The 15858-nt window shown below is 45.8% G+C and overlaps 1 protein-coding gene across 6 annotated transcripts in view; it reads left to right on the top strand.

Annotated features, from left to right (window-relative positions):
• The first annotated feature begins 1212 nt into the window (after nucleotides 1-1212).
• Nucleotides 1213-15858, top strand: part of LOC129833182 (protein shisa-8-like) — a 98145-nt gene continuing 83499 nt past the window's right edge. For 2 of the 6 annotated variants that reach the window (XM_055897556.1, XM_055897555.1), the window contains exon 1: nucleotides 1213-4153. In XM_055897556.1, the coding sequence (XP_055753531.1) occupies nucleotides 3612-4153 (542 nt within the window). In that variant the 5' untranslated portion in view covers nucleotides 1213-3611. The remainder of the gene's footprint in view (nucleotides 4154-15858) is intronic. The other 4 variants (XM_055897560.1, XM_055897559.1, XM_055897558.1 and 1 more) reach the window with 2 other exon arrangements.

Here is a 15858-nt window from a genome sequence, read left to right as displayed (position 1 = left end):
GAGATGCTGTGCAGGGAATAGTGATGGGTAGGCGAAATGACAGTAGCTCAAAGAGAGAAAGAAATAGATGGAGAGATGCAGATATACAGAGAGAGAGAAGATGGGGCAGTGAAATTAAACAAAATAACAGAAAAAAAGGAAAATATGAATATTCAAAAGGAGTATAATGTCTACAGCTTTGAAACAGAATAAAATATTTAGCAGCATCCCTTCGCTATTTTGCTATGTATTCTGATGAGGATGCATATTCGCCTAGAACACACGAAGAAGACCCAACGGCGCTTCTTCTACCAAATCTAGTTCATGTACAACATTAAATCAAGGATTATTCCAAATTCATACAATTTTGTATCTCTCTCTCCTTTCTCTTTGTCCCTCTCTTTTCATCCTAATCTCGCAGGCCTTGCTCTCTGCCTTTCCTGCAGAATATCCTTTTCCTAGCCTTCAATTATCTCCTTGTCTCTCACACTTTCGTCTGTTATTTATCTTCCCCTTCTTCTACTACCTGGCTTGCTCCCTCTCACTCTCCATCTATTCCTACTCCTTTCCTTAATCCCCCTCCAAACCATCCCTCCTGCAATCTAATAATTCCTCTCCCTATCCTCCCTTTCAAAGCCGCCCGCCTCTCTCCCCCCTGCGCTCCAGTCCCTGTTCCGTTATGTTATGTCCTCCTCTCTCTCTCTCTCTCTCTCTCTCTCTCTCTCTCTCTCTCTCTCTCTCTCTCTCTCTCTCTCTCTCTCTCTCTCTCTCTCTCTCTCTCTCATTCCACTCTCCTTTGCTCTCTCCCCTCCCTCTCCTCTCTCACTCCCTCACTAAATCAAATCCTGCAGCACATGTTAGAGACATGCTCAGATAAAGACCAGGGGGGTGCATAGGCATTAGCACAATCACGCTCACACATGGACACATGCAGTCAGCACCACTGCACTCATCTGTTGAACCGAGGGGGGTTTAAAAAGAGAGAGGGGGGGGGGGATGGATAGGGATAGAGGATGGAGGCAAGGTAAACAGAAAAGGTTAGACAGGAGGTAAAAATAAATGAGGGGATAAAAAAAGAAAAGAGAACAGAATGAGAGAAAGGAAGAGAGATGGGGAAAGATGTAAAGAGAGAGATTTGGAAGGAGAGAGTACAAAAAACATGGGACACAGCCTAGGGAGGAGGGTGTCAGTGACAGAGAGGGGGGAGGGGGAGTCAGCAAGAGAGGTGCGCTCATTCGCTCACGAGAGCGAGTGAGAGATAGCGAGAGAGAGAGAGCGAGGGAGAGAGCTTGTGAGCATTTAGTCCTGCCAGAGCACAGTAGTGCAACATCAACGGAAGACGGGATAAAGCCACTCTGAGCGAGGGACAAGGAAAACAGAGGAATACACTTCTGATGGAAAAACAAAGAGGGGATGGAATGAAAAAAAGCATCCTACTGCTGTTGGTTATCCTGTTTCATCCCATTTCTGTTGGAGATTTCCATGAGCAAAGAAACAGAGAAAACACATACATGTGATATATATTTAAAATTCCTATACATATATATCAAATTATGCCTGTTTTCACAGAAGCTGCTTTTGGGGAAGGACTGTGTTGAGGTCCCTTGCATAACAATTGGAAGACTGCTTTAATGTGCAGCATTTGGTAAAACTGTTGCATATTAATGCTTTTTGCAAATGAGCGTGATAAAAAACCACAAACAACACAAACAGCTTTGCTGCAGTCCCATTTTTGAAGGCTTCTTGAAAACAGGATTTTGCATTGCCTTTTGTTGTCGCCTCTCCAGTTATTTTGCCCTTGGAACAGGCTGGGGAGTTGAGGCTTGGGTGTGTTGAACGCATGGACCGCATTCCACAGGCTCAGTATCACCTTCCTGTATTCCTAGCAGTAACACGGCAGACAGCCTGCTCTTTAGTTGTGTCTGAAAGAGGGAGAGGGTAAGTGAGGAAGACAGAAGAAAGCAGAGAGCAAGAAACAAAAAAAAGCAGCAGAGAGGGATTATGGAGTCTTGGTAAATAAACGAAGACAAAGAAAACAAGGAAGGGACCAAAACAAATAAAGCAACTAGCGATCGACTACAGTAAAGACGTGGGACACTACGCAGAAATGTAATTACCCCGCATATTCGCTCAAAAGTCAGCTTCTCATAAATCTAGACTAGGGAGGACTGGACTAGACTCCACAGGCTGGGGGGATTTCTCAGCACGCTGCCCTTGTCATTCCCCTATCCCCTGCTTGGTAGCACTTGTGGGGTTCTAGTTGTCTGGTAGCAGAGCTGTATTGGTGACCCCATCTTTTTAGAATCCCTCTCAGGTGTGGTGTGGAGCCGATCCGACAGCACCAAGAGAAACCCACAACAACAGAGAGTGACTGGACCCCCATCCCTCTAAACCCATTAAGCCAAACTGACATTGACGGAGTGCTGTCGCCTATGGATTTGAATGTGTGTGTCTGTGTCTGTGAGAGTGTGTGCATGTGTGCGTGAGTGTGAGCGTCTGTGATAAAGGCTGCCTGCCTCAGGTGCTGAGGACTGCTTTTAAATCTGGACTAAATCATCATTTCAGTTTTGATCTCATAGGACAATATTGAAGAACTGCAGGCTGTGCTTTCGCTAGAAGAGGTGGAAACAAAAACCAACATACCTTTCTTTCTGGCATAATATAATATTGAAGACCAATTGTAGAATAACATCTAACTGGAATTGTACATCTGGAAAGGAAAGGAATGAGAGCATCATGTTCCACTTAGCAAAGGGATTAAAAATGGCTACAAGAGAAATAACAAAGAATCAAATGAACATTCAGGTGGAGACCAGGCAGTTGCTCGAGGCAAGATAATCTGAGAGGGGAATATCAACAACTCCCATATTTATAGATTATGACAAGTGGATTATCTAGAAGTTCCAGTGCTTTGCCGTTTCCCCCTCTTCAGCATTGATTAATGCTTGGCAGGGCAATTATCAAAATCTGTGTTTCCCTCTCCTAAATGAAGACGTTTACAGAAAGGACCTTGGATCCTTGAGGAATCTGCTTTTCCGCTAGCGCTGTTGGGATTCCAAATCTCTCTGGTTTACAGATAACACTTTTCCTATTGGGGGGAGATTTTTTTTAAATGCCACGGGCCAGTTCATTTCTGGGTGACACCTCCTAAACTGGAGGTGCTCCAGATTTCAGATCACATCTGCTATCGACATTTGGTAGAAAAGGGCGGTATTTTTGCAACGCTGCCAGAACAGTGTGTCTGAGTCTGGGACTGAATCACTGGGGACTCATTCATGAGGAGAAGGTTGAGATTCGAGGTTAGTTTGTTACACTTACTTGCTCATCCCCCTTCTTAATGGCAATTTATTACTTCACACTGAGCCCCCTGTAACTGAGTGCAGTTATAACTCTCAGCAAGGTAATTGAAAGCTCTTATTCTTTCAGGCAGCTGCTATGAATATAGGCTAATCCATAAGCTCTCAACTCCTTTTCAAATCTCTAGTGTGTGAAATACCTAAAAGGCTATTTTTCCATGTCAGTTTTTTTGGGCCAGTAAGAAGCCTGCGTTTCTGAAGTTGGTGTTTATTGGCCTGCACCAGCTTTGAGACACTTCAGCAACTGAACAGAAGCAGCATCCACAGGTATCAAACATGGCTGCCCATTCTGTGCTCATCTGCCTCGCCTTCAGCTTTCTGCTGGGCTTCACTTCACTGGGCCAGAACACTAGGGAGGCTGGGGCCGATGCCCAGGCCACCAACCAGACGGCAGCCACCTCTGATTCTCCGGAGGCTACGCTGGTCACTCCGGTAGCAGAGGACCAGACCATCCCAATGATAGGCAGCCGCTGCCGGGGCTACTATGACGTCATGGGCCAATGGGACCCACCGTTCAACTGCAACGCGGGCGTCTACCTGTTCTGCTGCGGCTCCTGCTTTTACCGCTTCTGCTGCCAGTTCAAGGTGCACAGCCTGGAGCAGGAGTCCTGCTCCAACTACGACACGCCCGTCTGGGCCAACACCGGCAAGCCGGCGGCCCCCGTCACTGAGGTGCAGGAGGAGCCCGACCGAGACCGCACCCACATGATCGTCTACATCATCTGTGGCGTGGTGGCCATCATGGTGCTGGTGGGCATCTTCACCAAGCTGGGCCTGGAGAAGAGCAGAGGTGGCCAGACAGACATGACCAACTCTAGGTAAGAGAGTAGCAGGGGTCATGGGCCAGTGGGACGGGGTAGCTTGGGGACAGGGTGGATGTGGTTGTGCTCTTACAAGCGATAATAAGTGTGAACATGGAGTGTTTGCGTAAAGCTATTTATGGAGAGCCCAGACTATCGCTTCTAGTACACTGTGAGGGAATCGGAGCTGTTTTTTTTTGGTGGACTATTGACATGCGCTGGCTGGCGCACTGCCAAGGGCTAATTCTAGTTCAGCGAAAGTGAAGGGAGGGCTGGGTGTGACTGGCCGTACTATTGGTTGTTAAGAATGAGACCACAGGGATGGCGTTAATACAAGGATTACCGGATCTCTCAATTGGGGGGAGGGGGACTTCAACCACACCAGTATTATTATTGAGAGAAAAGAGGGCCCTGTCACACCCTCGCAGGCTCTGTTTTCTCAGAGGAGACAAACTGCAGGGCTGAGGGGGTGAGAGAGAGACAGGAGCCTCCAATACCCGAGTCATCTGCTGTATTGATGAGCCCAATGACAAAGGCGGGGGGAATGGAAAGGCAATCCATTGGAGCGCGAGGCTGGGCAGCCATAATTCCCCCTGATTTACCGTAGTGCGCAGGATTGTTTTTACGAGTCTCGATGAAGGCGTCCTGCCATCCTACAACAGACGGGGAGTGGGGGGAGGGGGACAGAGAGAGAGGCAGAGGGTGGTATCTTATTGATCAGCAGGGAGAAACCCAATCAGGTCAGTCAGCCAGTTGTCCCAGTCACTGGGCCCATTGATTCACTGAGAGCCCAATTTCAAGGTTGTGGACGGCTAAAACACGCACACAAACATTGTAGATGCCTGGGGATAGTTTTAATTACGTTACTTGAACAAAAACATACTTTATTAAACTATGACTTTCCAAAGTGTTTCAGCTTTTCCTGAATGAATCTCTTGAGCCGAAGTTGAAGAGAATAGATTGATATGATTTGATATCAGAAAGGGTAGGATCACTAGTATGAAGCACGGCCTTTAGATCTGAGATATATTAGAGGGAAGGAGACAGGTGTCTGTGGGAAACTGTCATTCAAGGCCAATCTCTTTAGTTGTGCTGTGAGTGGCTCATCACAGGGGTACTGTATCTAGAATTTGCTTCTCACTCTGTGTGTGTGTGGTACTTGTGTGTGTGCATCCTGCGGTAAAGCTTTCTTACAGTGTAACAGAATATGTCTGGTGTTTTGTTGTGCATTCAAGGAGTAATTGATTTATTCATTCAAAATGCCTTTCAACAGCTGAATGTTATTGAATGGTGTATACTATAGCACAGTATGGATGGACGTTAGAGTAAGATGAGCACACATTTTAATAACAGCTTTCTGTTATCAGATATTCTATTGTTGAAAGTGTAGTAAACTACCTGTGAAATTGATGATTCATACTTTCTAAGTTGGACATGTTTCTAAGATAAAAAATGTAAGTGTGATGTACCAGTCAAAAGTTTGGACACACCTACTCATTCAAGGGTTTTTATTTATTTGTACTATTTTCTACATTGTAGAATAATTGTGAAGACATCAAAACTATGAAATAACACATATGGAATCATGTAGTAACAAAAAAGTGTTAAACAAATCAAAATGTATTTTATATATGGGATTCTTCAAAGTAGCCACCATTTGCCTTGATGACAGCTTTGTACACGCTTGGCATTCTCTCAACCAGCTTCACCTGGAATGCTTTTCCAACAGTCTTGAAGGAGTTCCCACATATGCTGAGCACTTGTTGGCTGCTTTTCCTCCCCTCTGCTGCCCAACTCACCCCAAACCATCTCAATTGGGTTGAGGTCAGGTGATTGTGGAGGGCAGGTCATCTGATGCAGCACTCCATCACTCTCCTTCTTGGTCAAATAGTCCTTACACAGCCTGGAGGTGTGTTGGGTCATTGTCCTGTTGAAAAACAAATGATAGTCCCACTAAGCGCAAACCAGATGGGATGGCGTATCGCTGCAGAATACTGTTATAGCCATGCTGGTTAAGTGTGACTGTCACGTTCTGACCATAGTTCTTGTGTGTTTTGCTTGTTTTAGTGTTGGTCACGACGTGAGCTGTGTGGGCATTCTATGTTGTGTGTCTTGTTTGTTCGTTTCTATGTTTGGCCTAATATGGTTCTCAATCAGAGGCAGATGATTTGTGTTGTCTCTAATTGGGAATCATATATAGGTGGCTTTTGTTGTGTTGGGGATTGTGGGTGGTTGTTTCCTGTCTTTGTGTGTTCTCTGCACCAGCTAGGACTGTATCGGTTTGCCACATTTGTTATTTTGTATTTATTTAGTGTTCACAGTATTTTCGTAATTAAATATGTTGAGCACAAACTACGCTGTGTCTTGGTCCGATCCCTGTTACACCTCCTCTTCAGACGAAGAGGAGGAAGGCTGCCGTTACAGTGACTTGAATTCTAAATAAATCACTGACAGTGCCACCAGCAAAGAACCATCACACCACCTCCTCCATGCTTCACGGTGGGATCCACAAATGCGGAGATCCTCGGTTCACCTACTCTGCGTCTCACAAAGACACGGTGGTTGGAAACAAAAATCTCAAATTTGGACTCATCAGACCAGAAGGCTGCCGTTACAGAACCACCCACCAAACTCGGACCAAGCAACGTGGCTATGAGCAGCGACAGCAGCAGCAGCGGCCCACTACACAGGACTCCTGGACGTGGGAGGAAATTTTGGAGGGTAAAGGACACTGGGCTAACATTGGAGAATATCGCCGCTCTCGTGAAGAGATGGAGGCAGCTAAAGCCCAGGAGCGGTGGTATGAGGAGGCAGCACGGAAGCGTGGCTGGAAGCCCGAGAAGAAACCCCAAAAATGTCTTGGGGGGAGACTAAAGAGGAGTGTGGCGAAGTCAGGTAGGAAACCTGCGCCCACTTCCTGTGCTTACCGTGGAGAGCGGGAGTACGGGCAGACACCGTGTTATGCGGAAAAGCGCACAGTGTCTCCTGTACGTGTGCTTAGCCCGGTGCGGTACATTCCAGCTCCACGTATCGGCCGGGCTAGAGTGGGCATCGAGCCAGGTGCCATGAAGCCGGCTCAACACATCTGGTCTCCAGTGCGTCTCCTCGGGCCGGTGTACATGGCACCAGCCTTATGTAGGGTGTCCCTGGTTCGCCAGCACAGCCCAGCGCGGGTTATTCCACCTCCCCGCACTGGTCGGGCTACGAGGAGCATTCAACCAGGTAAGGTTGGGCAGGCTCGGTGCTCAAGGGAGCCAGTACGCCTTCACGGTCCGGTCTATCCGGCGCCACCTCCCCGCCCCAGCCCAGTACCACCAGTGCCTACACCACGCACCAGGCTTCCAGTGCGTCTCCAGATCCCTGTTCCTCCTCCACGCACTCTCCCTGTGGTGCGTGTCTCCAGCCCAGTACCTCCAGTTCCGGCAACACGCACCAAGCCTACTGTGCGTATCCAGAGCCCTGTACGCACTGTTCCTTCACCCCGCACACGCCCTGAGGTGCGTGCCCTCAGCCCGGTACCACCAGTGCCGGTACCACGCACCAGGCCTATAGTGCGCCTCGAGAGTCCAGTGTGCCCTGTTCCTGCTCCCCGCACTAGCCTTGAGGTGCGTGTCTCCAGTCCGATACCACCAGTTCCGGCACCACGCACCAGGCCTACTGTGCGCCTCAGCAGGTCAGAGTCGGCCGTCTGTCCAACGTCGCCTGCACTGCCTGCCTGCCCAGCGCCGTCTGAGCTGCCTTCCTGTCCAGCGCCATCTGAGCTGCCTGCCTGCCCAGCGCCGTCGGAACTGCCTGCCTGCCCAGCGCCATCTGAGCTGCCTGCCTGCCAGCGCCATCTGAGCTGCCTGCCTGCCCAGCGCCATCTGAGCCGCCCGTCTGTACGGAGCCGTCAGAGCCGCCTGTCTGTCCCGAGCCATTAGAGCCGCCCGTCTGTCCCGAGCCGTCAGAGCCGCCCGTCTGTCCCGAGCCGCTAGAGCCGCCCGTCTGTCCCGAGCCGCTAGAGCTGTCCGCCAGTCAGGAGCTGCCAGAGCCGCCCGCCAGTCAGGAGCTGCCAGAGCCGCCCGCCAGTCAGGAGCTGCCAGAGCTGCCCGCCAGTCATGAGCTGCCCTCCAGTCATGAGCTGCCTGCCAGTCATTAGCTGCACTCCAGTCATGAGCTGCCTTCTAGTCATGAGCTGCCCTCCAGTCATGAGCTGCCCTCCAGTCATGAGCTGCCCTCCAGTCATGAGCTGCCCTTCAGTCATGAGCTGCCATTAGTCCGGAACTGCCCTTCAGTCCGGAGCTGCCTCTCTGTCCGAAGCTACCTCTCTGTCCTGAGCTACCTCTCTGTCCTGAGCTACCTCTCTGTCCTGAGCTACCTCTCTGTTCTGAGCTGTCTCCTCAATCTAGTGGGGACCTTGGTGAAGATTCCTAGGCCAAGGTCGGGGGCGAGGGTCGCCACTCAAAGGACGCTAAGGAGGGGGACAAAGACAATGGTGGAGTGGTGGCCTCGTCCTGCGCCGGAGCCGCCACCACGGACAGATTCCCACCCAGACCCTCCCCTTGAGTTTTAGGGGGTGCGTTCGGGGTCCGCACCTCAGGAGGGGGGTACTGTCACGTTCTGACCATAGTTCTTGTGTGTTTTGCTTGTTTTAGTGTTGGTCAGGACGTGAGCTGGGTGGGCATTCTATGTTGTGTGTCTTGTTTGTCCATTTCAATGTTTGGCCTAATATGGTTCTCAATCAGAGGCAGATGATTTGTGTTGTCTCTGATTGGGAATCATATATAAATGGCTTGTTTTGTGTTGGGGATTGTGGGTGGTTGTTTTCTGTCTTTGTGTTTTCTCTGCACCAGCTAGGACTGTATCGGTTTGCCACATTTGTTATTTTGTATTTGTGTAGTGTTCACAGTATTTTCGTAATTAAATATGTTGAGCACAAACTACGCTGCGTCTTGGTCCGATCCCTGTTACACAACCTCTTCAGACGAAGAGGAGGAAGGCTGCCGTTACAGTGACTTGAATTCTAAATAAATCACTGACAGTGCCACCAGCAAAGGACCATCATACCAACTCCTCCATGCTTCACGGTGGGAACCACAAATGCGGAGATCCTCGGTTCACCTACTCTGCGTCTCACAAAGACACGGCGGTTGGAAACAAAAATCTCAAATTTGGACTCATCAGACCAATGGACCGATTTCCACTTGTCTAATGTCCATTGCTCATGTTTCTTGGCCCAAGCAAGTCTCTTCTTATTATTGGTGTCCTTTAGTAGTGGTTTCTTTGCAGAAATTCGACCATGAAGCCTGATTCAAGCAGTCTCCTCTGAACAGTTGATGCTGAGATGTGTCTGTGAAGTACTCTGTGAACTCTGTGAAGCATGTATTTGGGCTACAGTTTCTCAGGCTTGTAACTCTAGTGAACGTATCCTCTGCAGCAGAGGTAACTCTGGGTCTTCCTTTCCTGTGGCGGTTCTCATGAGAGCCAGTCTCATCATAGCCCTTGATGGTTTTTGCGACTCCACTAGAAGAAACTTATCAAAGTTCTTGAAATTTTCCACATTGACTAACCTTTATGTCTTAAAGTAATGATGGACTGTCGTTTCTCTTTGCTTATTTGAGCTGTTCTTGCCACAATATGGACTTGGTCTTTTAGCAAATAGGGCTATCTTCTGTATACCAAGCCTACCTTGTCACAACACAACCGATGGGCTCACACGCATTACTTAGGAAAGAAATTCCATAAATTAACTTTTACCAAGGCACACCTGTTAATTTAAATGCATTCCAGGTGACTACCTCATGAAGCTGGTTGAGAGAATGCCAAGAGTGTGCAAACTGTCATCAAGGCAAAGGGTGGCTACTTTGAAGAATTTCAAATATGAAATACATTTGGATTTGTTTAAAACTTTTTTGGTTACTACATGATTCTTATGTGTTATTTCATAGTTCTGACGTCTTCACTATTATTCTACAACGTAGAAAATAGTAAAAAAATAAAGAAAAATCCTTGAATGAGTAGGTGTGTCGAAACCTTTGACTGATACTGTACTTGTGTGAGATAGTGTTTTTATAGGCCTAGTACTGCTCAGCTTGGGAGAGTTTACCATCACTGTACCACTGCTTGCTTTGATTGCAAGACACATATCCCATCATTCCCTCAGTAGTTCTTTCACCATTTTTATTCAAACCTCTTGCGTTTGAACCGCATCCCAGGCCTCCTTGCTACCCTGTTCTCCTGCGCCACGGTTCTCCTGCACCACGGTTCCCCTGCACCACAGTTCCCCTGCACCAGGGCTCCTGAGTGGGTACATGTGTTTGTTTGTTCCCTCATAGCGAGCCTCATAGTCTCCAGCACACATTCAGTGAAATGCTGCACAGAGATATAAAACATGCATCATGTCCTTTAATGCGCTGATTCCGGTTCGGGTAGAGAATTATTAATGTGCCAAGCCAACTTCAACTCAGCTAATCTTGTGCATGGCTTAGTCTGATGTGGATGAGCGGGGAGAGAGTGCTTTGCGTTTCCCTCCAGATTCAGATATCGAACTGGAGGGGATTTATGGCCCACGCCATTAGCTCCTGACGTTTATAGCAGGTTGCTCATGTATGTGCAGCACAGCAGGCTTAGTCCCTCATCGAGGACAAAACATTTCATAGTTTGAAGGGTGAAATATTTCAGCTCTGTCTCAAGCATTAAGAAATGTAATTTCATGTCCTGTGTGCTTCCAAGATGCTTTTACCTACCATTGAGTGACTCACCTGTTTAAATCCTTCACATAGGCTATTCCATTAATGCGGCTGGATGTTCACCTTGAGCAATTCAGCTGAGGTGTTATCCTCAAGGGCACGGCAGCAGCCTGACCCACCAGGAATCTAAACAGCCAATACTTAGAATACTATTCTAACAATTCCCACCACTGCTCTTGATCATTCATAGCCAATGGTTGCCTGGCTACCCATCCACATCTCTCTGCCCAACGGATGTTTCTTCTCCACGATGAGTCTGGATTTGCCTCCCTCCCCGACGATTTCTAGAATGCAAACACATTCTGACCGCTTTGATTGGTCCCAGACAACGATGGGTTGGGCCAGAGCCGCCCTACATGATGACATTATCAAATTTGATACTCTGATTGGTCAGACTTGTTAGAGACGATCCAATCGCTGATTAATTTGTTTTGTACAATGCCCCTCATTTTGAAGTCACACAAATGACTTTAGGATGGAGGTTTCAAACTGAATGTATGTAGTGATCGATAGAGCAGTGGAATTCAATTCAGGGTGAGTCATCAGGCAAAACCAATGCCAGCTTTGAAGGACAGAAAAAAATATTCAAATATTTGAAAACAGAGAAAACAATGCGTGGTTGCCTTCACAAATTAAAAGGGCAACTATTGATGTGAAGTATATTCCTACAGTATAGTCTTTAACAGGAGATTTAACATTATGAATATCGTCATCTCTTTCTCCACAGAGGTCCCTGATGCATATGTAAAACAACATTCTATGCCCTATTATTTTCCACTACGCACTTAACACAAAAACCCAAATAAACACTTTGATGCTTTCTCGAACAACAGAATAACCTCCCTCCCGCAGTGCAGAGTCAGACCAAATTCTTTATCTTATGAGCCCCCACATTCGGTGTAGCTGAGCGAAGAAAGAACCAAACTTATTCCAATTAATAATGCATGGGTGCTTGTTTGGAGCCATGCATCGTCTGCCCGCTGGCCTTGTCGTCCCTTTGGGACTGAGGCCACTGTCCGTCACTTCATGTCAGTCACTGCGCACTGAGTGTACTTTGGTGTTCGATAACGCTCTATTGGAAAATAAGAGACCTTAGACAGTGATTCACTGACAGCCAGGAGCTCGTCTGATTTGTGGATCTACTCAGTGAGCAACAGCAAACCAACAGAGACAGTGAGGGGTTGAAATATTGTTTCCTGGGGACATACACTGCCATCCATATATTGAGGCTTGAAAACAGAAACTCTATAGAGGAATCCATGCGAGGGCAGAGCCATTATGGCTCTGGTGTGAACACTGTACTCAGAGATGCCAACAGGTGAACGACTTAAGGCTTGAGTGCAAAAACTGGTTCCAGTGAGGAGCAGCCATTCACAGCCTTCTATTTACACTCTGTGGACACCCACCCGCTCACACATGCACACATGTGCACACAAACACACGTGTTCATAATAATTGATTCTGTGTGCACTTCACGTAACATTGGCAATGCACCCCTTACAGAAATACACCAGCCATATACCTATGAAGACATGGTTGCTAACATGTATCAGGGCTCAACACTTGTCCTAGAACACCTTCCTAATACTGCGTTGCACTCCACCCCCTTTTGCCCTTAGAACAGACTCAAGTCGTCAGGGCATGGACTCTACAAGGTGTCGAAGGCGTGCCCATGTTGACTCCAATGCTTCCCACAGTTGTGTCAAGTTGGCTGGATGACCTTTGGGTGGTGGACCATTCTTGATACACAGAGGAAACTGTTGAGCGTGAAAAACCCAGCAGGATTGCAGTTCTTGACACAAACCGATGTACCTTGTTCTAAGGCACTTAAATCTTTTGTCTTTCCCATTCACCTTCTGAATGGCACACATTGAAGTGTATTTAACAAGTGACATCAATAAGGTATCATAGCTTTCACCTAGATTCACCTGGTCAGTCTATGTCATGGAAAGAGCAGGTGCTCTTAATGTTTTGTATACTCAGTGTAGATAAGTTGTCCGAATGGACTGTAACGGCTGTCCTCCTCTTCTTCATCCGAAGAGGAGCAGGGATTGAACCAAGGCGCAGTGGAGTTTGAATACATAATGAATTTAATGACAAGACGAAAAAACACGAACTTGACTATACACTAACAAAACAAATAAACGGTGTAGAACAGATCTGAACGACGGACTCACATAACACACGAGAACGCACGAACAGGGAAAAAGCCTACACATAAATGACACTTAACAAACAAACCGAAACCAGTCCCGTGTGGCGCAACGACATACACAAACACAGGAGACAATCACCCACAACGAACACTGTGACAACGCCTACCTAAATATGACTCTTAATTAGAGGAACGCCAAACACCTGCCTCTAATTAAGAGCCATACCAGGCAACCCAAAACCAACACAGAAACAGAAAACATAGAATGCCCACCCAACCTCACGTCCTGACCAACTAACACACATAACAACTAACATAAATAGGTCAGGAACGTGACATGGACAAGTACATTTTTTTTTAGATCACAATATCAATTAATTATTCCAATCAGAATTGGATAAGAGGCCAACATTGGAATAATATTCAAATCTATTTTTCATGTTCTAGGGAGTTTTTCCTAGCCACCATGCTTCTACACCTGCATTGCTTGCTGTTTGGGGTTTTAGGCTGGGTTTCTGTACAGCACTTTGTGACATAAACTGATGTAGAATTGTTGAGGGAATTATTTTATAAACATTTACTTAATATGCCAGTGAAACCAGCATTTTTCTCATATTCCATTGGTTTTCAAATCAAGGTGATTATATTGTCAAAAGGCATAATCCTAGTCACGTTAGTAGGATGGTGTGGAGTTAACCCCCCCCCCCCCCCTGTAATTCTCACAAAAAAAACTTTACTGTCAGTAAATGTTTATTTAACACTTTCAGTGGATGCCACTAGTCTTGCTCAACTAAAAATGTCCTCTGTTTCATCTCAACTGTTTAATTCACTCCATTGAGAAACCATTGAGATCCATTGATCTAATATTTTGTCATTTAGAAAAATATCCCCTAGGGCAATCAATGCAAGTCAATGGCACGTACACTAGCATTTTTCAAATCATGTCCAAATCAACTATAAGTTACTTACTTGAGTTACACAATCAATTTTGAGATACTTCAGGGTGATTTGGACAGGAAGATCAAAAATAATCAAATAAAAACTCATAATAGTGAGGATATTAACAGTGAGATGTGCAATGTAATTTTGTTCTAATATTTTATTAATTTCATTAAAATAAGATACCTAGACTTTTAAATCCAAAATGAAACTTGTAAAATAGATTTTAACACACTAGTTTTCAGGGGGCGTTTTGCGCTGATAGTGGGGCAAAATGCCCCCTTTCTAAAAAGTGTCAGTTTTTATTGAATAAAAACAAAAAATCTGCTCACTTATTTCTCTTCAAAATGTGTGCCTAATGATAGCCAGTAAACACATATATCTACATCTTACCAAACTAGACATAATAGACATTTCCTTAAAAGAAAAAATTCATCCAAAACCACTCCTTCCTTTAATGTACAGTGTCAAATAACACTCATACTTAAGAGCAATATCTTTTGGAGAACAAATGTTTCATTTTGGTATTATAAAAAGGTCTGTATCAACATGGAAAAACATTGTTGAAATCTGTAGCATCTCAAGTTGACTACAAAATCCAAAATGCAACGCTCTATGGGATGGCTGGCTAGCAAATACAGCTACACAGAATAATACCAAAGACAATATCAGCATGCAAAGTAGATAGTTAGCTCTAAAGTCACCTAAACAAACTGCACTATACATTTACGAGTCTACAATCTCACCATGTTCAACCTGCAGATCGATGTGCCTCTCAGAGTGGAGTCTGACATTTGCAACGGCAGATATACTTTTGAGGAGATGGGAAACTTTGTCCATGCTACTTCAATGGATGCACAATGCATTCTGTGTGATTTTGGGACAAGGAGTGCTCTCCCTCAAGGAGTGAATGGGAGTCTATTGGGCACTAGCTCAAAAACCCAATATTAGCACAAATTTTGTCAACAAGAGGTTCAACATTACAAATATTTTCCGATATGTGAGAAAATGAACTTGCTATCTGTAATATCGTATAGCTTTGGAATTGTGACATTATTTACTGCCGGGGAAAATAGGCACATCGACATGTACACTGGCTTTGAGAAGGGATTGCGTGACGATTAGCTTAGCAACCACGTGACGCAGCATGACAACGTGAACGCGATTGGTCGATATTCTGCTGGGTGGGGTGCCATACATTGGATTCCTATCTCCTTTCTATGCACCCTAGACTAAAGAGGCAGACAATTAGGAAAAATGTGCTTGACCCTAAATTACTAATTTCTCGAGGTAGGAATATTGCAAAAATATGATCAATGGCTTGTTCGAGAGAAGACTTCCTCCCGAGTTATGATATTGGCCAATATTGAAATTTGACATGTATGATAGACGATTTCACGATCTAAAAGTCGTATCCCTATTAACTTCCAGTGTAGTGAGAGCAACTTTATCACAGTGCTATGTCATACCGGACAGATTCCTGCATGCTTCAACGCCAATTCACATGAAAACATGAATGACCCAGGAAATCGATAGAACATAGCTCAGAGATGAACAAAAACAATATAATATCCAAAATGGGTGAACCTTTCCTTTAAGGGTGTCACGCCCTGGCCTTATTATTCTTTGTTTTCTTTATTATTTTAGTTAGGTCAGGGTGTGACATGGGGAATGTTTATGTTTTGTTGGTTTTGGGTGTTTATTTGGTAAAGGGGTTATGGGGTGTAGTATATGGTTTTGTGTTGAGTGTAGATGTCTAGCGTTGTCTATGTTGGTTAGTTATCTAGGAGAGTCTATGGTTACCTGAATGAGTTCCCAATTAGAGACAGCTGATTTCGGTTGTCTCTGATTGGGAGCCTTATTTAGGGTAGCCATAGGCTCTCATTGGTTGTGGGTAATTG

Source organism: Salvelinus fontinalis, chromosome 34 (genome assembly GCF_029448725.1).
Source record: "Salvelinus fontinalis isolate EN_2023a chromosome 34, ASM2944872v1, whole genome shotgun sequence".
In the NCBI taxonomy this organism is placed as follows: domain Eukaryota; kingdom Metazoa; phylum Chordata; class Actinopteri; order Salmoniformes; family Salmonidae; genus Salvelinus; species Salvelinus fontinalis.
This window is presented reverse-complemented; position numbering and strand designations above follow the sequence as displayed.